This window comes from Megachile rotundata, chromosome 13 (assembly GCF_050947335.1).
Source record: "Megachile rotundata isolate GNS110a chromosome 13, iyMegRotu1, whole genome shotgun sequence".
Classification (NCBI taxonomy): domain Eukaryota; kingdom Metazoa; phylum Arthropoda; class Insecta; order Hymenoptera; family Megachilidae; genus Megachile; species Megachile rotundata.
The window spans coordinates 2,372,932-2,396,400 of NC_134995.1; the positions used below are offsets into that span (position 1 = coordinate 2,372,932).

General features: G+C 32.3%; 2 protein-coding genes and 1 long non-coding RNA gene across 10 annotated transcripts; 2 read left to right on the forward strand and 1 right to left on the reverse strand.

The window, feature by feature from the left end:
• The first annotated feature begins 4,243 nt into the window (after positions 1-4,243).
• Positions 4,244-7,615, forward strand: LOC100876994 (iron-sulfur cluster assembly 2 homolog, mitochondrial). Its single transcript, XM_003705508.3, has 3 exons — positions 4,244-4,383; positions 4,630-4,851; positions 4,926-7,615. The coding sequence occupies exons 1-3, from the start codon at positions 4,307-4,309 to the stop codon at positions 5,098-5,100; spliced, it is 474 nt and encodes a 157-aa protein (XP_003705556.1). The 5' UTR covers positions 4,244-4,306; the 3' UTR covers positions 5,101-7,615.
• LOC100877445 (uncharacterized) lies at positions 7,006-13,343 on the reverse strand. Of its 3 annotated transcripts, XM_076539309.1 has the most exons (10): positions 13,223-13,343; positions 12,921-13,138; positions 11,898-12,079; positions 10,588-11,578; positions 10,259-10,409; positions 9,846-9,941; positions 8,850-9,701; positions 8,634-8,780; positions 7,319-7,552; positions 7,006-7,246 (listed from the first exon to the last, which is right to left on the reverse strand). In XM_076539309.1, exons 6-10 carry the CDS (start codon positions 9,906-9,908, stop codon positions 7,220-7,222), a joined length of 1,323 nt encoding a protein of 440 aa, XP_076395424.1. In that variant the 5' UTR covers positions 9,909-9,941; positions 10,259-10,409; positions 10,588-11,578; positions 11,898-12,079; positions 12,921-13,138; positions 13,223-13,343; the 3' UTR covers positions 7,006-7,219. The 3 variants fall into 3 exon arrangements, with proteins under 3 accessions (XP_076395424.1, XP_012145932.2, XP_012145931.2); XM_012290542.2 differs by lacking the exons at positions 12,921-13,138; positions 13,223-13,343 and having other exon boundaries at positions 11,898-12,226; XM_012290541.2 differs by lacking the exons at positions 10,259-10,409; positions 10,588-11,578; positions 11,898-12,079; positions 12,921-13,138; positions 13,223-13,343 and adding an exon at positions 10,034-10,252.
• Positions 13,344-15,480: 2,137 nt separating this feature from the next.
• On the forward strand, positions 15,481-22,877 carry LOC143265703 (uncharacterized). 6 transcript variants are annotated; one of them, XR_013040383.1, is made up of 8 exons: positions 15,481-15,921; positions 18,461-18,589; positions 19,003-19,534; positions 19,606-19,761; positions 19,830-19,950; positions 20,022-20,084; positions 20,184-21,997; positions 22,073-22,877. It is a non-coding gene; the product is annotated as an uncharacterized LOC143265703 (long non-coding RNA). The 6 variants fall into 6 exon arrangements; XR_013040381.1 differs by having other exon boundaries at positions 15,482-15,921; positions 19,003-19,761; positions 20,184-21,205; positions 21,297-21,997; XR_013040378.1 differs by having other exon boundaries at positions 15,482-15,921; positions 19,003-19,761.
• The last annotated feature ends 592 nt before the right edge of the window (positions 22,878-23,469 follow it).

Genomic DNA, 23,469 nt, shown 5'->3' on the forward strand with positions numbered 1-23,469 from the left:
CGGGTTTAAAGGATGAAACGAGCCCTTAAAGTTTCGACCCCTTTTGGCTATCTCGAAAACCATACGAGATTCATTAAAACTTCTAATAGAAAAGTTGTATGATTTCTTGCGTATAATAACAGGATGTTAACGAATTTTGCAAAATACAATTTGTTTATAACAAAAAAATTTTTCATAACCTTCTTTTACAATTTATTCAAATTTGTATAATGACAAAAAGTGTAGAGAATTTTATTACAAATCCATTGGTATATATATATATATATACGATATTGCCTCCTACAATTCCTCAGATTTTTATTATAAACATTACGCATGCGCGCCCGCGACGCGCCGCACGATACTAAACCGGATCATATCGTACGATATTACACTACCAATCAACGTCATTTTTAAGCATAAATAAGAGATAATTCTATTTGCGCTATACATAACTGTTAATTTTATGAAATTTATATCACAAAACATTTATTGTTAAAGTACATAGGTATTCTATGTATATATCAATTTTATAGGTAACAAGTAGTTTGAATAAGTTAGGGAATACAATCGTGGCAATAATGGTATTCTTTGAAAAACTGTTTCAAACACAACGGTTTCCGACATTAAGTATATGTAATAATTACTACGTCACCGCATATGTATATGGCATAGTGTATTTGGAAAATGAGGTGGTCTTGACGATATGTATCCACTTTTATATCATGAAATGAAATTTTCAAATCGCAGTGAAGAAAACTGATTATGAACAAGTCTTTGTAGTTTTAGAATGCTATCTCGTGTGTGGAGATTAATGTGCGACGAAAAGCGACGAACAAAATTTTTCCACACGCGAAATTCGTACACGTATAATGGTTGTAAATATTTTGTAGTTCCAGTTAGAATCATAAATAACGTTATTTCTTTATTTATCGGAATAGCTTCGTCAACCTTACGACAACAAGGCACGCTCCAAGAATCTAATAATAGTGCTGTTTTGTTGTTTGTATTTGGAGAATAAACTTCTGTTAACCAGGTTTTAAAATTTTCTTTTGTAAGTTTTCCGAATGTCGATACCATAACAAAAATATTCATCGCCTTGAATATGGTCTGCTGTAATCGAGGTTCAAATACTCCATGGTATAAAGTAGATACATATCGTCATGACCTCATTTTCAAAATCCCGTATTTTGCATGCTATGCATCACATAATGAACCACTATGCCACATATGTAGCGACGAAGCAATTATTTCATATGCATGATGTATTGAAAACTATTTGAATCATTTCTTCGAGCAATACCACCATTGCCGTGATTATGTTCCCTCACTTATTCAAACTATTCATTACGTAATAAAATTAACATATAGAATACCTTTGTACTTTAACGATAAATGTTAATTATAACGCAAATGTAATTGTTTCTCATTTATGCTTATAAATAATGTTGACTGACAATGTAATATCGTCCGACTTCATCCGATTTAGAATAGTGTGGAGCGTCAGCGGGCGCGCGCGAGAACCTTTATGATAAAAATCTGAAGAATTATAGGAGGCAATATCGTATATATAGATACCAATGGATTTGTAATAAAATTCTCTACACTTTTTGTCATTATACAAATTTGAATAAATTGTAAAATAAGGTTATGAAAAATTTTTTTGTTATAAACAAATTGTATTTTGCAAAATTCGTTAACATCCTGTTATTATTCGCAAGAAATCATACAACTTTTCTATTAGAAGTTTTAATGTATCTCGTATGGTTTTCGAGATAGCCAAAAGGGGTCGAAACTTTAAGGGCTCGTTTCATCCTTTAAACCCGCGTCTCAGCCGATAAAAAAAAATACGTGTCCCTTATTTTTGCCTGCTTAACAAACCTACGAAGTTTCATCAAAATCGGAGGGGTACACTTGCGTGCCTTTCCTTGTAAGAAGAAGTTTATTATCGTGCTAGCCAAAATATTTCTTATACAGTTAGATGAAAAAATTTTGTTTACACTTCGAGTCTTAGTCCCTATAATTAACCCGATTTATCTGCATCGCAATTATAAACTTCTGAATTGATTGTGTCAAGTGTTGCGTTTATAATACTATTTTAAATATGGTTAAGAATTTAGTTTTTTATTTTATTAAAATTCCAGATATGGTTAGGATGCAAGTTAACATAAATGAATTAAAATAGAATAACATTAATGCGACAATTATAGTGCTGTACTCTTAATAATCGAAGAACAGACCCGAAACGCTACTACAAATATTGCAGGTATGCGTTTTTATTCCAGGAATTGTTCGACTCATGTTTCATCGGCCCACTTGCCACCGGTTTGCTGCGTTGGGCACAAAAGGGGAAAGTGAGACACATTAAGAAGAAGATAGAATAAAATGATCTCTTAAAATAGATGTTTCATAGTAACATGAAATAAGAAATTGTGCTCATATATGCATTTGCAGATATACAAAATTTATATATCCTATTATACTAGCTATAAGAAACAGAACTTTTTTTTCTTTTACTTTATTAATATTTAACATTTGCAAAAAAAATAATGATTATCACGGAGTAATCTATAACAAGTATTGTATTATAATGTATATATATTTGCTTCTGTATTAATAATTTCTTTTATATTTCTATCTGAGTGTATTGATATTTTTATTATATCTTATATATTCATTTTCTTTTACACTGGTTCAATTTTTTTTGTTTGTATTTCGTCTTCTATCTATATTATACCTATATGATTTATCAGTTTTCTTACTATTTCTGGACATTTAAATGTGCGGTATAATATAAATGTATGAATTTTATATTCCGTTTATTTTTCAAGTTTTTAATTATTTATGTATTTTTTAAATAATAAGTAATTATTTAAATATATTTGTATTTAGTATTTAATTCTAATTGTAAAATAAAAAATTGTAATATAAAAATTACATTTTTTATTTCGATAAATCATAAGTCTTATATATTATTTTAAATGCGAAGGAAAATAATATCGAGTTCGGAGCGTCGGGCGATCAGTTTGAAAAATTGATGACGACTCGCAACTATTAAATGAGCAAAATATACAACTGCTAAGTGTGTAGCGCTATACTTTAAATATAAAAATATCTGAATCTTTACAACTTCATAACTTTACTTTTAGAAATCACAGAGTCATGACACTTGATCTAAAGTTTTCTTAAAAGAATTCAGATTCGACAAAAAAAGAATCATTGAAACTGACCAATATCTTGAAAGATTACCTTTCAACAATGAACAAATAGAGAGAACATTTTTATTCAAATTTACTGAATCGTGTTACAAAAAAATATTTATTTCTGCTTAAATTATAAGTTTATAGTTACCCCTCTTACTTTAACTTATTACATTTATAAATCGATTAATATCTACAAAAGTTAATCGGTTCCAAGCGTTTCGCTTATGTCAAAGGCTTTATTCTAATAAGTTATCACAAGTAAATATGTTTCGAATTACGTCGTGTTTGGTCAAAAATATCTTGGGAAAAGTGTGTCTCACCGATATGTTACTATTTGTTCTCACTCGGTCGTTTGGTCGTTTCCTTTGCTTGTTCTCCTTTTCTACGTATGATAAACTTTAATCAATGTAGGAACTCCACGACATACGCGATAGTTCAGTCCCGAATGATTCGCTTATATCGTAGTTTTACTGCAATATTGTATTCGAGTCGTACGCATGAGTTTTGGATAGTAGCGAACATTACACCTATGTTTACAACAGGGTAGTACAACTTGAATAAGAAAGAAAGATATTAGCGAGCAGTTATCTTTCTCAGACTAAATTTTATAGCCTTTTTTCATTGCAGTTCAGATTCCGGACGGTTTAGGGCATAGGTAATTGTTTAGAGATTTGCATAGACATATTGTGCCCATATAATACGTTTATGGAGTTTACTTGAAAACAATTTTCACGGAGGGAAAACCATAGACATATGTATATGCTACGGAATAAATTATAAGATATCGTCATGAGAGCCATTTGGTATAAAATTCGTAAATTATATTGCTTTTACAGACCTCTTGAGAGACATATTACTACTATATCGAATCTTAACAGTTCTTTTAGTTGTAGTATTTTTTATCCCTGAGATAAATATATATTGATTCTCTAGAAATAGTGCTTGAGGTATTACAATATTCTTCACCTCTTGCCCAATAGAAACACTACCGCTCCCTACAGTTTCCCTCTGCAAATCAAATTCTGAACGAGTGTCATCTCTTGTTATACTTACTCCTTGCCTGTGCATTAAATGACCACATATGATTGTGGTTGTGGCTTGTTGACTGTCACACATACAGAATCATGGCTGAATTAAGATCTGCGATCTGGAGCCTTTCTTCTAATTTCGTTGCAAATCGATATTTTTCGCGTTTATTAACGTAAGTAAATATAAGATCAAATTTTGTAATTATTTTACTTTTAACTTTAGATTAAACTGTTTTAAGAAAATGTATATAAAATTTATTACAGATAAAAATATAACAGAGTTCAAATTTGTATTGTATTTAATGATTAATATGCTCCTCATATGCTTTCGAATATTTATAATTTTATGTTATCAAAAAATATCTATACAACATTTATTAACATGTGATTGTTGTAAAATAAAAAATTTTAATTTATAGTTCTCAGTGGTATAATGTATCTGCGGTTTCATCATTAAGTAACATGTCAACGGAGGCTGCAGTTAAAACTGACAATGACATCATTATTACAGATAGCTGTGTTAAACGTTTGAAAGAAATTACAGATGATAATGCTTATTTAAGAGTTACGGTAGAAGGTGGAGGTTGTTCTGGTTTTCAATATAAATTTGATTTAGATGTAAATGTAAATGAAGACGATAAGTAAGATAAATTAATAATAATAGTTTACAAGATAATGTCCTATTAAAAATGTAACTAAATACATTATGTTACAGAGTGTTTCAAAAGGATGGTGTGAAAGTGGTGATAGACTCAACATCTTTAGAATATATTAAAGGAGCAACGATAGAATATCACACAGAACTGATACGTTCTGCATTTAGAATAACAAATAATCCTTTAGCTGAACAAGGTTGTAGTTGTGGTGCTAGTTTTTCTATTAAAATTTAGTTAATTGATAAATTTCCTGTTTAGTAAAATTATATGTAATTTATCTGTATCATATTTACTATTTTCTCTTATAAAATAATCATAAATAGTTTATCAACATTTTTTTTGAAGAACTATATTTTTTACTTTATTTAATTAGGCTGTAGGGTTCTGTTAACTGGCACTTACTTATCTAGTCTTCATGAAAGTTTCCTCATACAGGGTGTCCACACTTAAGTGTGACAGCACGATATTGCATGAACTATTGATGACACGAAAAAGTGTTTAAATGGAAATTGCAGGATAAAAGGAGCTTTATGTTTTGGCGTAAACGAAATTTTTTTAATGTTATTAATGTAAAAGATAAGATGATGAAGTTTCGTGTTTTAAATGGAACTATATATGTTTCTTTCGATCACGCAATATTGCCTTTCAAAATGAATTCATTAAGACTTAATGTGTTTACCCTATTTTTATTAGTTTTCGAGATATAACACTTAGAAATGAAACTGATTTTCAGCAGAGATGTCTCGATTTGAGTAACAAGTCATAAAAACGGTCTTATTGTTGCGATAAGTGTCGCAAGTTTGACTCTGCCTGCAGAAACCGATAGCCGCTGGTCTACGGTCGGAAAAGCAAATCCAAACAGTAAGAAACGTGGAAAGAATTATCCATTACGGTCTGAACATTCCGCGTCAAGAATGATGTTAATAATTTCACTTCATAAAGGCGACCGAAGTTACGGGTAAATGTCTTAATTTTTAATAATTGTAAGTCCTTCAACACAAGTTATAAAACAAAACTCAGTAGATTTAAAAAACAGAATTCAGATTTTATGTGAAAACATTCCCATAGGCATTCTAATGAACGCGGAAAAGGAATTTCTGGAACGTATAGAAATATGTATTTCGAACCGCAGAAGACATATAGAATAAATTTTTTGTTTAACAAAATATTTTGAGAAATTTAAATTAATTGTCTGTATACTTACTTTTAAGTAAAACATTTATTTAAATGTTCCAACCTTCCAATTATTAACAACCTCATTCTTGATGCGCAAATCATAGACCGTAATGGACAATTCTTTTCACGTTTTTTACTTTCGGACTTGCTGTTCGAACCATAGATACCCGGCTATTGGTTTCGGTAGGCAGCGTCAAATTTACGACACATACCACAACAATAAGACTCAAATCGAGACGTCTCTGCTGAAAATCAGCAAATTTCTAAGCGTTATAACTCGAAAACTAATAAAAATCAGGTAAATACATTAAATTTTAATGAATTCGTTTGTAAAAGCGTTATCATGTGATCGAAAAAAATATATAGTTCGATTTAAAAAACGGAACTTCACCATCTTATCTGTTACATTAATAACATTAAAAAAATTTCGTTTACGCCAAAACATAAAGCTTTTATCCTGCAATTTCCATATAAACAATGAATACATATGGCAAGTACTATGAAACGTTAAGAAATTCTTTACATTAGTGTTCGCCAAAAAAGTTATTAAATCCTGAGTACCTTTTACTATTGAGTAGTACTTGCTGTGTATGTAACATATGCCTATGCTCATATGTAGACATACACTATGAATGTAATGTGGAGTATGAGCATAAGTCTTTACTGATGTATCTAATGCTTAAATAAGATACTTTAAAAGTTGAACATGAAATTTTTAATAACCATGTACCTCGATAAAACTTGAAGAACAAATTGTAAGAGTGTAAAACAATGAAAAATCTTATAATCTGTTTTACTATGAAGAATTTGCAGCTTTAATGCTAAACAACTGTTTCAAAATATTCTGTACAATAAATGAGTAATAATAAAAATGTTAATTTAATTTACAGAGAAACAAACTGTGTAATTATATTATAACAATGTGATTAAAATATCGTATATTTTATAAATTGACACAACATGTTATTTATAAGTGTTGAATGTTAATATTAATTTTTAATTTTATTTCATGTATTGAACAAATTTCAAAATTGTTTAACCATAATGATTAAAATTGCAATTATTATTTACTACATGCAACTTTCATATGTACATAAAATTAAGGATATTGATAGTTCTGATTAAAACATGTTGCTGTTGGAATGTGATTAGTCGTTAATTAACAATCTGATGTATATCACTTCTGTTTTCCTTTTTTACTATTCTGAAAATTATAAAAATAATTATAAAATGATTATTTGAAATATTAGCATTTCCAAGTAATATAAACATTTACCTTATTTACAAGTTGAAATTTTAATTGTTGTATTTCTTCTGTCTGTGCAACAAGTTTCTCATTCATAATAGCAAGATGTTCACTCATAGTATTAAGTTGAGCTTTGTAATTTCCTTCTTGCACTTCTTTATCTTTTTGTAAAATATTATAATTTGAAAGTGCCTCTGCAAGTGCAGATTCACACTTTTCTCGATTTGATTCACTTGTGTCTAAATGGACTTGCATAACTTCACTCTAAAAAATTTTTGTTAAATAAAGTATGTAATAAAAAATTAATAAAATTATTTTTAACATGTTGACTTTTGCTCAATATCTTGATTTAAATTAATTGAATGATATAAACAAAAAAAGAAAAAGAAGATATAAGACAAAATTAATATTATACTAGTAACACTATCCAATATCCAATTTATAGTCCAGTTTTGTAACCTTCAATAGAAAATTCTTAAAAGTGTTTTCTTATATAAAAGTTTTTTGCTAGCTTTCTGCATGGTTTAATTCTATAAATTATCTCGAATAAAATTCTTCCTATATTGCATTTAAATGTATTTAAATAATAATTAAAGTGAAATGGACACACAAAACATGCAAATTTTTGCTATTATCAAATTTATTAAAAAAATGAAAAATTGTAACAGATGATAGAGTAAGCAATTAAGAAAACAATTAAAAGAAAATTACAAAAACGTGCAGAAACAAAACAATTTGGTAAAGCTTGTAACGGTAGCGTAGGTATTTTGCAGATTTTGTTTGGTGTAACGGAATTTAGTATTATTACCGTTATCACACGTTTTCCAAAAGTCTCCCTTCACAAAAAATAAAGCATGATTTCATAATTTTCTTTCATACTTGTCTTAGCAGGAATATTTGCTCTATCATGTGTTATGATTAGATTCTTTTTAAAATCTTTAGTTCTTAAAATAAATTGAAAAATATAAACAAACATTGGTACATTTGAATGTCCTTTTCATTGTAATCATTGTGAATAGTTTGTATTATTTTTACTTGTAAGAGTACAAAAAGAAACCGAAAGAAATTGAATAATTACCATGAAAAAAATACAAAAAACTTCTGAAGTTAAAAATTTGCAGTTCTTTTCAGAACTGATTTTGATGTTTCTTAAAAAGAACTGTAAGTACTACAAAAAATGATTAAAAAATTCGTATTCAGCTTTTTTAAAACTATAAAAAGTAAGTAATGTGGTGGCAATTCTTATAACAATTTTGCATTAATTTTAATTTTAGAAGTCAATTTGTTAAAAATAATGAATAAAGAGTACAGTTTTTATGCTATAATATAAAATAAGTTGAATTACGTTAGCAGCCATAGCTAAATTTTTCACGTGATAAATATGTTTTTCTGTAATTAATTTGTCCATTTCTTGCAGAAAATAATCTCGGATTTTTGTTTCACGAGCTTCAATTTCCTCTGGTATTGCAAAAGGTACAATTAGCTTTCCAATCTGTTATGAATACTTATTAATTAGAGTATTTATAATAAATTTATATAAAATAATTAAAATGAATATTACCATATGATTTATTTCTACAGGTTGCAAAGGTTCGTTCTCAATTTGTAAATGTTTTAAGCATTCTCTTTGTTCTACTTCATCATATTTTATTTTAAGTATGTGATATTGTGATTTCCAATAATTCATTTCCTTTTCTAAATCATAAGATTTTGAACTGTCACATTCATTATTGTCTTCCTGTACTTTAGGAGAATGACCTTCACCAATAGATTTTGATAAACGACGTGATGCTAATGGCGATGAAAATGGAGACAGTTCCAGTTGAGACTGACTAGAATGTCCTATTCTAGACTCAAATTCATAACCATCTCGTTTGCCTTCATTACTAGACCACGATACAGTTTCTTCTTGCCTCTGTTTATCGTTTAATTTTTTTAGCAATTCGTTTCTTTCCCTTTCTAATTTATCTGTGGTATTCTGATATTGGCATTCTAATTCAATTTTAGATTTTTCACATTGATCTAATTTATATTCTAATTGTTGTATTCTTTCATTCAGAGTTTCAATTTCACTATCTTTGTCATTGATTTGAGATAATAGTTGAGCATTTTCAACTATTTTCTTTTGAAATTCTTCATTTAGGATGTGGTTTGGTGGTGGTGGTGATAATTGACTATTACTTTCAGATAATTTATTCTTTCCCTTTTTAGATTTGTTTTGTACTTTATCCAATTCTTCTTGTAATACAGTTATACGTTTGGTCAATTGATGATTTCTAAATGATAAACTGTCTAATTCTTGCTCTGCTCTTCGAAGTTCCACCTCCTTTTCTTTTAATTGTTCTCGGATATCTGCACTGCGTGCTTGTTCATCAATCACAGCCTTTTTTAAAACATTTGCTTGGGCTCGAATCTAAAAAGAAAGAATGTTTGATAGTACATTTATCACAAATAAAATTTTCTATACTAGTAGTACGTATTATTAAGAAATCAAATATTTTATTGTACAAATATTTACAAAATTTTGATCGTGCATAATATGTAACATATTTCTTACTTTTGAATATTCTGTGGCAATTTTTTGATATCTGGTTTGCAACTGCCCATTAATACTCTCCATAATGTTATCCACTGTAGATTCTGCTATTTCTAGCTTTGTAATTTTTTATGATATTTATTAAAAATTGTTCATTATTATAAAATCCACTATAACATAATGTTTCGGGACAAAAATTGGACACATACTAGCACTTTCAACGTAAATGTCAACGACAGCAATGAACTTCTTAAAATATATGACAAATGATCATATTAAAATGAACAACAAATCATATATTTATAAACCCTAAATCACCAATAGAATCTCGTAAATGAAGAATATAATACATGAAACACGCCCCCAATATAATACACTTTAACATAAAATTTGATATTTAATGACTGCATAATAATCATCAATTGTCGAGATACCTTAATGATGAGAAGTTAGTTGTTAGTCAAGAGAAGTTTATCTTCGTTGGTAAATTATCAACTGAAATTTCAAATATTACCAATACGATACTACCTCAACCATAAATACAATAATAGACTGAGTGTCTCGTACGAGAAGTTGAAATTAAATCTAAAAAACAGAAATATACATATAGTTAGGTATAATTTCTCTCTTATGTATCACACAAAGAAGGAATAATTGAAGAATGAAAAAGTTCTTATTAATAATGGTTTGAAGGCACTGACACTTTCATTTCAGTTTTCTATCCTGCCTCCACCAAGTGCAATTTTGCAAAAAGATACCTTACCTATTTGTATTGCATTTTCTTTCTAGATTTGGCGTCAACGCCTATAATACAGGATGTTAAAAAGTAATTGCATTTATTTAATATTATGTGACAGAGAACAACAATCTAAGCAAATTAGTCCAATAACATTTTTGGATGTGAAACATGGTTTCATCCTAATTCCTGAAAATTAATGCATTAGCTAATCAATGCATAGTTGCATGACCAGTTCGGAATCACATGAACTTGGCTTTACTGCTAATACTGCATGAAGTTAGTCCAGTTCTTCCCACTTATTTCAGAGAAGTCACCAGAGAATTAACTTTGCTCTTTAGCTTGCTTTCTTTCCAGGTATGGGAATCAATTGTATCTTTGCATATATGCATCAGATGTCATACTGGAACGTAACGGCGAAATTTGTTCATTTATTCATTTGATCCACTTAATTCTTAAACTCAAGCTATTAACGCAAAGTTATGACCGATGACGTGCCATATCAATCTATACTTCACATCGTTTGATACCTGTTGACTTTGTTATGTCTATTTGCGTATTTCCAAGGATTTGGTTTTTACGACTTTGTTCGTCAAAATGTGTATGGAAATTAAAAAAGTACATTTTCTTCGTCCACCATGTATTTTACGTATTTATTATTTTAAAAATCTCGAATATGATATAATGGTTCTGCCCGCAGAAAAAGTCGGCTCTTTCAGTTTCGGCTCAATCTGTTTCTTTTGAATCCATGAATCCCTCCCCAGATTGCTCTGTATCCGATGTCTTTCTTTATTAATGTTAACCCACTCTTAATTGCAACAAAACCAAATCATGGCAAGCTGTCACGCTCGAATCTATTGTTAGCGCTATGAGCGTGCGCTTTTCGCACGTTCTTGTTTGGTGGTTTTCCTTAATAATTTAAAAACAAAACCTCAGTCAACATTTTCTCAAAGGGAAAAATTGTTCAGAATCATTCCAGCTACAATTCCTTTCCGGTTCTCATACTAGTTCTGTAACACTATGTATAATAACAATTTGTTTTGTCAAAGATAAATCAAATAACGAATATAACAAATAAAAATAATGTCCAATTATTCATTGCTCATGAAAAAAGGATGAACTAAGTATTTTTTATTCATGTAAATCGAATGAAATCGTATTTGTTCAATATCTATATTTGTTATTCAAAAGAAATAAGGAATAAAATATTACAAATTCTTCTCCCTTGCCATAAAAGTGCAAAATAACAAACGTATTTTAAAAGGAAAATAACTTTTTTATTGATAAAAAGAGATTTTAGATTTAATAATTAATAAAATGTATAAACTGCTACTTACTTTAAATTTAAAAAAGTTCAAATGAGATTCATATGTTGTTTAAGAACATAAACCTGCTTCGGTGAAAATGGGCCTTTGCGGGGAAATAAATACGCACCGTAGAACATGTATGTGCAGCGCATATGATGGTTGGGTTACCGAATTTATTTTACTTCACTGTCATTTTGTGCTGATTATATAACCTAAAGATGATCAGTGAATGAACCGAATGAAAAAGTGTAAATGATATTCATGGATATGTTTAGCAATTCTTTCTAAGTTCATGTTAGCACGATGGATGCAATACCGCGCATGTAGAGGTGGATGATCAGTGATTAGTCAATGAATGTTCCTAAAAGACAATAATAATGTATTGACAGTTTGATAGTTTCAGCTTTCATATATTTCCTTCTTCGATAACATATATTTTAGTACTGTCAATAATTATTTATGTATTAATTTTGATTTTTTATAACACATTTTAAGAATCTTGATCTTGATAATATTTTATAACTCAAGAAAAAAAATATAATAAATCATAATAAAATTCATGAAATGATAACTGATAATGTCTTTCATACCTATTTTCAAAAAAAGAACGTCGAAAACCTTTTATAAATAATTTGTAAGCACTTTAAATAATCATATAAATTTTTTATGCTACATAACAATGTGTGTTTTAATTATATTTTTGTTGTTCAAATTTATTTTAAATCTTAATTTTACTTGCATTTTTGGCGAAACTTTATTTTAGGACACAAAATTATTAACTTTGTTTTTGCTATTCAATAGTTTTCGATGCAGAGAATGCAAAAATGCAAGTTTTAATGTTAGGAATCTAACGGTTAAAAAATTATACGTATGTCCATTTGAGCATTTTTGGCATATTTGATTGGCTACTAAAACGTCACTAAGTAAATCAGAGGCGACACTATGACTAAGTTTCCACCGAGAGTTCAAATTGGGTTGGAGTCGGGTTAGAGTCGGGTTGAGGTAAGCGCTCTTATGGTGGAAACACCAAAGTTGAAGTTGAACTCTACTTACCCTATAAAATTGTAGGGTAGCGTTCGAACCCCCCAAGCGCCCTCTCGTAAGAGAAAATAAAGAACAGAACAGGGTAGCGTTCAATTGAGGTTCAGTGGAAACAACAAAAGTCGAGTTCATGTTGCCAACATAACAAATCCAAATTGCATTGTGTATCACGTGTTGTATTAATTGGTGTAGACAAGGTTATTATTACTTTTTGTCGGTGCTCTTGTAATCTGAGAAATAATTTTTGTATGTTATTTTGATATTGTAAAATTAATATTGCTCCGATCCATTTTAATAATATAACCTTTACATACCAGAATATGGTAGCTGACTTTGTGCAGTTGGTAATGTTCAACCCTGCCGCAACTCCAACATAACTTTGATCTGATGAAAACAGGCAAGGCAACTGAACTCTAACCCGACTCTAACCCGATTTGAACCCTCGGTGGAAACTTAGTCCGTGTCGGTACCTTTGATCTCTCAAAAACGCTGTCTCTTTAAATTGGTTGTATAAACGAGCGGGAAATTTAAATCGAACAATACTACTTTCATGCCAATCTCTAATAATGTGGAATATATTTGTAACAAATTTTCTATATATTACTAATATTGTCTTTTGAGGTATTTTTATCAATTTCACGACGTTGAAAAGTTGACAAAGAAAAGAATATATCAAAACGATTGCTCTACAAAATATATTTGAAGAATATGTATTACGGAAATGATTATTACAAATAAAATTACTGGTAAATATGCAGGTTTAAACTATTCTTTTTAACCGACTTCGAAAAAGGAGGAGGTTAATCAATTCGATCAGTATTTTTTTTTTTTTTTTCCTATGTGTGCCCGCCGATTACGCCTAGCTGGATGGACCGATCGGAACGAAACCTTTTGCATCTAGTAGGTTCTGACTCCCCATTGGTACCATTATCAAAAAATTTTTCATTTTTTAATTGCAAAGTATTGTTATTGCAAAAAAACCGGCAACTTTTGAAATAAACTTTTCTCAATTTTAGTGCACTTTTAATATCTTATCACGGACATGATTCTGAACAATTTTATTCATATACAAATTTCGCGGAAAGCTTTAGTTTTCGAGATATTAGCGAAAAATTGTTATTAACTTTTGAAATCAACTTTGGACGATTTTAATGTCCTTTTAATATGTTATCAGGGGCACGATTCTGAAAAACTTTTTCCTTATCCGCAATTAAGGGGAAGCTTTAGTTTTCGAGTTATTAGCGAAAAACTATTGTTACTAATATATTGAATTCTACGTATGCCTCCGTGTCTCTGGTTGTGTATGAGTCAACATGCAGTCGCCGATTTTCTACTGTTTCTACATACACGTCTTGTCGGCCGAAAATCAGTATACATGTATAATAACTATTGTTATTGCAAAATCCTATTCTTTGGTATTGTTATGTAAGAAATATCTCACAGTATCCTATACAATACTCCCCATTCCACTAAAAAGCGTGAAAATACGCCGACTTCGAAATGCACTAAAAAGTATAAAATAATTTCTATTTGCTAATGAAGTAATTTCTATTTCATTCAATCATACAATTACGTAACAGATATGAATGAAACCTATTTACTCGTTAGGTAGTATATTAAATACATTTCAACCTTTTCGGAGGCGGCGCAAAATTAAAAATACCTCAGTAAACGTTGCTGCCAATAACCAGTTGATTGTGGTATGGCGTATTGGAAATTAATAAATCCTGAGAAAGTATATGAACCATTATAGATATATCTGGTAATATACGTAAATGTAACGACTGCATCTTCATTTCGCAACGTTTCTGATATAAATGAAATTGAATCGACTTCGTTCGCATGTGGAAGCCATGGATCTAAGAACCTATAAACGGAGCCCACGACGCGGGAATTACCAAATTTGCGACAGATGGGCTCTATCTTTATAGTGTTGCGTTTACCGTCCACGGTCTAGGGATTTTAGGACGTGGGTAAGTTAACCCGTGGAGCGCTGAGCGCTCTGCTCGCGGTGTGTAGAAATTATTCGAAACAGATTTAAGATGGAAAACGACTAAGTCCAACTATTTATTCAGATAATTGTCAAAATACTTTTACAAGAGCGAACTGGAGCGTATGAAATGCAAAATTAGTCTGATCGTTCTGCGCTTGGCGGAGGAGATCTTTGGGTGATGCAGATCGATGCCCCTTCCTCGCTGGATCCTGGATCCTTCCTCAGGATCATCCCTTGTTCAATGGTGGAGGAGTCCACCCCCGTCCGATGTGGGCCCCTTCTCCCGCCTGTGGTCCACCTTCAGCCGCGTGGTGGTGGAGGCTTCGCCAAGACGCGGGAACGTAACATCGCACATGTGCTTAGAGAAAGCGTGGGACCCAAAGAACGCGAAAACAAAGTCCTTGTACTAGACGAAAATTTACGACCCTCTTCGAGTGCATGAAAAGACAGGATATTCGTAGATCTTGAAGCTTTCAAGAACCGAACGCGACTTAGTCGAAAACAACGAATTCGATACGGTCTCTAATAAATTAATCTCTACAAACATTTGAAGTGAAGCTATGTTTATTCTCTGGATTCCCAAACTTTTCCTAGCATGAAGACTCACGTCGAGTGGCTTTAACAATATAAGCTTTGTGTATTGTGCATGATTGCACGCTCAGATGGTTTAAATTTCGCTCTTAATTTATGGTCATCGATATAACAAAATACAGACGCGCTCTGTAAATATTCTCATGGCCGTGTCGCCATACTACACTGACTATATTCAGGATGATAACCAGTACGCTCGCGTTACAATAGTATATGCGGCGATCGAGTCTTTCCGTCGCATACTCTATGAATCTAGATAGACCATTGTTACATTCTATGCGCACTAACACATACTTCGCGGCGTGCTGTCGAGTTATATGTATAGAAAAAAAAAATAGCTATACAAGCTTTGCCTATGTTCGGCTGTCCAAAGGTTGACATGTTCAAGAAAATCTTTTAATTTTGCGCCGCCTCCGAAAAGGTTGAAATGTATGTAATATACTACCTAACGAGTAAATAGGTTTCATTCATATCTGTTACGTAATTGTATGATTGAATCAAATAGAAATTACTTCATTAGCAAATAGAAATTATTTTATACTTTTTAGTGCATTTCGAAGTCGGCGTATTTTTTTTCTTAAAATTATTTTATTCGACCGCCATACTTCTACCACAGTATAAGAAAGCTATACTGTGCTTATACTATGCTTCTACACTATGCACTTGCGCACCCCTATTCTTTTGATTTATGTGGCTTCGTGTCTCTCTCCAGGAGGTAGGATTCCTTGTCTAGTGTCGCTTTTTGTTATATCTACTCTTTGAAAACGTCATATTGTTTTTTTTCCATGTTCCATGTTGGTCAGTTAGGTAAAGATGTTTTCCCAATTTGTATGTAGTTATAAGCAGATGTCAGTTTTTTTTTTATTTAATAAACGACTAAGTAATTTATTTGTCAAATGCGTTAGTCAAAACTAACTATTCATAGCTATAATATTTAAACAAATAATAGAAATTAAAATGTGAATATTTTATATTCAGCGATCCTTGATAATGCAAATTATGGTTGGACCCAAATTTTAAGTTGAAAAGTATTAAGAATTTTAGTAAAATTTGTTATGTTTGAGCTGTGAGTTTGTCATGAGTGAGTCTCGTCAAAGTACAACAAGGGGCTAAATAGACTGAAAATGATCAAATTGATATACCCATAACTTGTACCTGTTGGATTCCTAACATTAAAACTTGTATTCTTGTATTCTAAGCAAAAAACAGTCAATAATTTTGTATGCCCTAAAGTAAAGTTTAACTGTGCTTTTTATAAGATAATAAGAAATATATACTGAATTGTGTTAGAAATTTAGAGTTTAGATAGATGCATTGGATGAGAGTAGGCCATGTGCGCTTCGTCAGAGAACTGTTCAGGTTGCAAAGGAAAGTTTTATGAGGCTAGAGTATAATGAATAGTTTTTAAGGGCCATGGTGACATTGGTGTCCTCACAGCCAAGGTTTTGCCGAAGAGGCATTCTTGTGCTGACTATGAATGTGGCAACATGTCACAGAAATGAACAGAATATTCGTTAGTTAAATCTTGTGTAATTCGTTATTTTATCTATTTTGGTCATTTTCCTGATTTTCCTGCAATTGGTTTATAGAAATTGAAATAAATCTGTTAAAGATTTGCTAGCAGACCAGTTTTATAGATTTTTCATCAAAAAATCATTAAAACAATTACTGATAGAATAACTGCTATGTTCTTTAAATATGTAAAGGTTGAAAAATATTTCTTAGATGTTTGAAATTATAATTATCTCAATTTTTTTAAATTGTATTATTTTAATTTTTGTGTAGATAGCTCTCTATTAACAATTGATTATTTGAATGAAATAAGTAATTGCAAACTAAAGATAAAATATATAACCCTAATTATATGTAAGCTATTATTTTAAACATAAAAAATTGTTATGCTAAAGTCGAAAAACTATAAAATAGTTGACTGAAGATGGTAATGTAATATTAAAACAAAAAAACTTTGGTTAAAATTAAAATAAAAGAGGATGTTATTAATTCCACTATTTAATAATAAATTTCAAACTATTGAAATTAATAGCAAAGAAAAAAAAAATAGTTGGGTCACACAAATCAATACTTATGACTATTTATGACAATGACTCAAAGTTCATTTTCTAAATGGACATAGTGTCCTTATTTTGTTTCTAATAAGTTTCGTTATAAAGGAATGATCACAGATGTTATAGAAAAATTAGGCAATGATGAATACAAAGTTGTAACAATTACAACAAATATGAGATTATTGAATACTAAAATTTGGAATTTGTTCAATGCTGGTATACAAAATAGTCCAGATTCTTTTGTTGATACTGAAAACAATTCTTTGAAAGTGTTTATTTTTGTTAATGCTCTAAATTTACTAATATTTATTAGAATTTTCTATGTACATAACAGATTCACAATAAGTAATAAGTTAACTACAAAAAATATCTCAAACAATTAATTATTCTAAATAAAAGTAATTTAAAAATAGCATATAAGCTCAAGCCAAAACATCTGCATGTTAGAATTGTGGAAAGATAATAAATTTTTCTTGCTGTGCATTTGTTTTCCAATAACACTATCGAACTATAGGATTTTGTGATACAAATAATTATTTATTCAAAGAAACTAAAAAATGATAAGACTATGAAAATTAAGTTAACTTTCAAAAATTTATGAATTGACTTGATATTTGAATAATAAATACAAATGTGGATCTAAAAGAGAAAACTAGAGGTATGGTTTTGGTCTAGAATATCAAAACTGTATCTTAAATAAAGTATCACGTACTATAAAACATATCAGAATAGGTAGTCACCATTTACTTTTATGATTTCAAAAGTTATCATTCTGAAAAATATATCACATTAATAATTGTTTTCTGGTATGAAACAAAAATAGGAGCATAATTTTGATATTTCATGCATATAACTATAAGACATAATCAAGTTGTATTCAGAAACATTATTTCATATTTCAGAGCCATGGCTGGAAGTCATTATAAACCATGCACATTACAATTTAAATATTGATTAGAGGAATACATTTTATTAGCATAGTATCGATATGCTTACTGATACATAATATTGAAACAGAAGAAGATAATAAGGTAATGAATTTTTTTATTCTGCAATTGTTTTTTAACAACATTGTCAAAGCTAGAAAATTCCGTAATTTGAATGGTTATTTAGTCAGAGACAGTAAAAAATGTTAAGACCATGATGGTATTGATTTAAAATTTGAATCATAAGTACAAATATGAATCTAACAGAGAATGCTATAGGTAAGGTGTTGATTTGAAATATCAAAACTACATTTTAAATAAAATGACAGGTACTATGAAATGATCAGAGTAGGTAATCATCATTTTGTTTTTACGTATTCTGAAAGAATGTCATACCAACATATACATTCTATCAGCCATTATTTCCTTATATGAAAATATAATCATAATTTCGAAATTTTATATTATGACTGCAAGATTTAATTAAGATGTACTCGGAAAACTTTTTCATATTTCAGAGCTATCGATGGAAGCAATAATAAATTTATATTACAATTTTAGTATTAATTACAGTAATATATTTTATTAGCACAATATCAATATGCTTACTGAAATATGTAATACTGAAAAAGATAAAGATACAACTTTAAGTTTTATACATGTATAGTTATTTGGATAAAGAAAAACAGTTCGGTTTTAAAGAAAAATAATATTTAATAAATATATTATATATATATTGAAAACAAAAAGAACAAAAATGGCACGTTCACACGTTTGTAACCGACTACCGAAAACCTCTAATATAATCGAATATGAATATGAACAAATAAATGTGCCGCTCATCCTCTCTAACGACGCGTATAGCATATTGAAGCACATAACGGGTGTTGAGATTTTCTTCAACAATACAAAACAGTGTACAATAAAATTTGGTTTCTGCAAACTAAGTGATGGAAAAAACAATAAGCTCACTATACAACGAAGAAATAAAAAGTGCTGTGCAAGAAACTGTTATGTATGTTAGTGTTAGTTATGATATTGGTGAATTAGGTACATAGTTACATTAGATTAATAATACTTCTAATATTAAAAAGTTTTGTAATCATATTTAATATTTGTAGACAAATTTACTTTGCTTTTCATATGAAATTGACAATGGCAAATCATCTCAAGAGCTATAAAAATTAATTTATTGCAAAATAGATATAAATTATATGTTTTTATAATAAAGACATTTCCGGAAACAATCAACTGTAAACAGTTTTATGCAAAAATAAGTAAGAAACGTTTATTATAGTTTTGTACTACAGTTTTATAATTATATTATTTCTGCAAAAATATACAGTTCGATATTTTCTACAAAATTGAATGTTGTTGCTGTGTTGCGTGTAACTTAATGAGACGCAAGCTAGTTTAGTTGTATATCAGTGACACTACTCCAAGAGACAAATGAACAACTGATTGAGGTAAATGTATATTGAACTTTATCTAAGTAATGAGTATTTGATTTGTAATACTTAAATAAAATAATTTTCAGGAAAAAATACACCGACTTGGAAATGCACTAAAAAGTATAAAATAATTTCTATTTCCTAATGAAGTAATTTCTATTTCATTGAATCATACAATTACGTAACAGATATGAATGAAACCTATTTACTCGTTAGGTAGTATATTAAATACATTTCAACTTTTTCAGAGGCGGCGCAAAATTAAAAATACCTCACTAAACGTGCCTGCCAATAACCAGTTGATTGTGGTATGGCGTATTGGAAATTAATAAATCCTGAGAAAGAATACGAACCATTATAGATATATCTGGTAATATACGTAAATATAACGACTGCATCTTCATTCCGCAACGTTGCTGATATAAATGAAATTGAATCGACTTCGTTCGCATGTGGAAGCCATGGATCTAAGAACCTATAAACGGAGCCCACGACGCGGGAATTACCAAATTTGCGGCAGATGGGCTCTATCTTTATAGTATATGCGACGATCGAGTCTTTCCGTCGCATACTCTATGAATCTAGCCCTTTGCGGACTACCGCCGCATACACTGCTGGCCAAAATTAACGCACCACTTTCTTTAGCCGTTTCTTTTTTTATGTTCTGTTGGAGGTAGGACTTTGAAATTTCGAGGATAGGTGGGCCCATGGGTTATCTCAATACTCGAGGAGTGCTATTGTTCCCTGCCACCCCCTTGCGGTATCGGCGACCCCTTGAATGCTAGGGAGTCGAAAAATCGACAAAAAAGGCTCTAAATTCGACAGAAAAAAAGAAAAAATCCGAAATTTTTTTACAGAATGAGGTTCTTTAGGTTGCGGCCTTTTCGAAAATGCCAGGCTCAATCCCCTGCGACACCCCCAACCCCCTCCCTAAGGGATGGTTTTTTCGAGTTTGCTCAAACTTGTACCAAAGCTTCCTCCCGACCCCAGTTATACCTGGTAAAAGTTTGGTCGCGTTTGCACCAACCCCTTGGTCGCTACACGCTGTCAAAGAACCACCCCTTGCTATTTTTTCACTTTTTTCACAGTTAAAAGTCAATTTTGGACCTGCAGTTCACGGAAAAACTTGTTTCCGTGCCGACGGTATCATTCCCGTTGTTGGTTTAGGCCTGGCGTGAAACCAACCCCCGCTGAGAGGGTTCTTACTCCCAACCCTCTCAATCCACCCTCGGGGGTGGGCGGGTAAATTGGGTGCATGCGATCGATTAAGGTATCATTGGAACAAATTTTCAAGTCGATTACTCGAACCGTTCTCACGCGATATGCAAAAAAGTGGAAATTTTGAGATTTGCAACCCCCAGTTCACCAAGCAACCACGACTTACTGGAGGCAGTTGGCACCCCGCGGATTGGCTTCTCACGAAGTTTGAACCCTCCTCTCTTCGATCTCAGAAGATGCAATCGCTTACATGATCCGCACAGCCTCCAGCGGCGCCGCGAAGATACCCTGTCACCGTCGTGTCGGCCGAGGCGAGCGCCGACGGCGCGTCTGGGTGGAATGCAAACCCTCGGACACGTCTCCGAGCGGAAGCGCTCGGAACGATAGGACTACCAACCAAAAATCACAGCGTTCCACACGCCAACACATAACAGACAATTTTTCAAACTCATTTGGTTCACATTTGTAGCAATCTCGCTGGTTTATTTTTCAAAGCAGAAGCAGAATTGCAACAAAAAATTTGGCACTTTTCAGTACAAGAAAAAAATGAAATAAAAAAAGATACTTTATTAAAAAATAAATAAAAAATAAAAAGAAATGTTCAAAATCAGTAGAGGGTTTGGCCCCCAGGAATGAGAGCCATGACATTGATCTGGGAGTGTTGATTGTTGACATGTCCATGACACTCTAACAACTAAAACAGTGGAGCAACGCCTGACCAAGATCCAAAAATGACCCTTCTCCCAAAAACATATGAAAATCGCGCAAAATCATAAAAATAGCGCCTGGGAATGTAGGAGCGTCAGTCTTTTGGAATTTCTTTGCCTAAACGTACATATCATTGGTAAGTAAAATAACTTTTCTTTGTATTTAATTCGTATACCATTGATTTTGCGCTCAAGTTCACTCAAATCATTAGGCACAGCGATGCAAATGAGTGAAGTGCAGGTCATGGAGGCTCTTACGCTGGTGGAGCAAGGCTTGAGTTTTCGTGCGGTGGGGCGCCGGTTCGGCATCGCCCACACTACCATCAGGAACATTGTCCACCGGTACCAGACAGACGGTCTGCTGGGCCGTCGGCCAGGGTAAGAGCGCCCTCGGTGCACCTCGACGAGGGACGACCGCTGCATGGTGCGAATGGCTGCCGCCGATTCCCTCATGGCGCGGCAGATCGCTGGATATCACGAGGAAACGACAAAGCACCAAATCTCCAGGCGGACGGTTAACCGGCGTCTCAACGCGGCAGGGATGAGAGGCAGAGTCCCCAAGAAGGCTCCGAGGCTGTCCGCGGAGATCCGGAGGTCTCGCCGAGCCTATGTGCAACACTACGGCAATTGGGGCATCCAACAGTGGCGGCATGTTCTGTTTTCCGATGAGGTGCCGTTCGCATTACATAAAACAACGGAAGATTGAAGGTGTGGCGTCGGCGGGGCGAGCGGAATCAACACTTCGTAGACCGCGTCTCTTATAACGGCGGGTCTGTCATGTTCTGGGGAGACATTATGCTCAACAAAAAAACACCTCTCATCGAAATTCCGCCCCCTGGCATGACGGCCCGTCGTTACATCGTCGAAGTGGTGGTGCCGCTTCGAGAGGAATACGGTCCTGCCTTCATCTTCCAACAGGACAACGCGGCGCCACACACCGCCAGAATCACGCGTGCCGCTCTGCTGGAACATTTCTTTTTATTTTTTATTTATTTTTTAATAAAGTATCTTTTTTTATTTCATTTTTTTCTTGTACTGAAAAGTGCCAAATTTTTTGTTGCAATTCTGCTTCTGCTTTGAAAAATAAACCAGCGAGATTGCTACAAATGTGAACCAAATGAGTTTGAAAAATTGTCTGTTATGTGTTGGCGTGTGGAACGCTGTGATTTTTGGTTGGTAGTCCTATCGTTCCGAGCGCTTCCGCTCGGAGACGTGTCCGAGGGTTTGCATTCCACCCAGACGCGCCGTCGGCGCTCGCCTCGGCCGACACGACGGTGACAGGGTATCTTCGCGGCGCCGCTGGAGGCTGTGCGGATCATGTAAGCGATTGCATCTTCTGAGATCGAAGAGAGGAGGGTTCAAACTTCGTGAGAAGCCAATCCGCGGGGTGCCAACTGCCTCCAGTAAGTCGTGGTTGCTTGGTGAACTGGGGGTTGCAAATCTCAAAATTTCCACTTTTTTGCATATCGCGTGAGAACGGTTCGAGTAATCGACTTGAAAATTTGTTCCAATGATACCTTAATCGATCGCATGCACCCAATTTACCCGCCCACCCCCGGGGGTGGATTGAGAGGGTTGGGAGTAAGAACCCTCTCAGCGGGGATTGGTT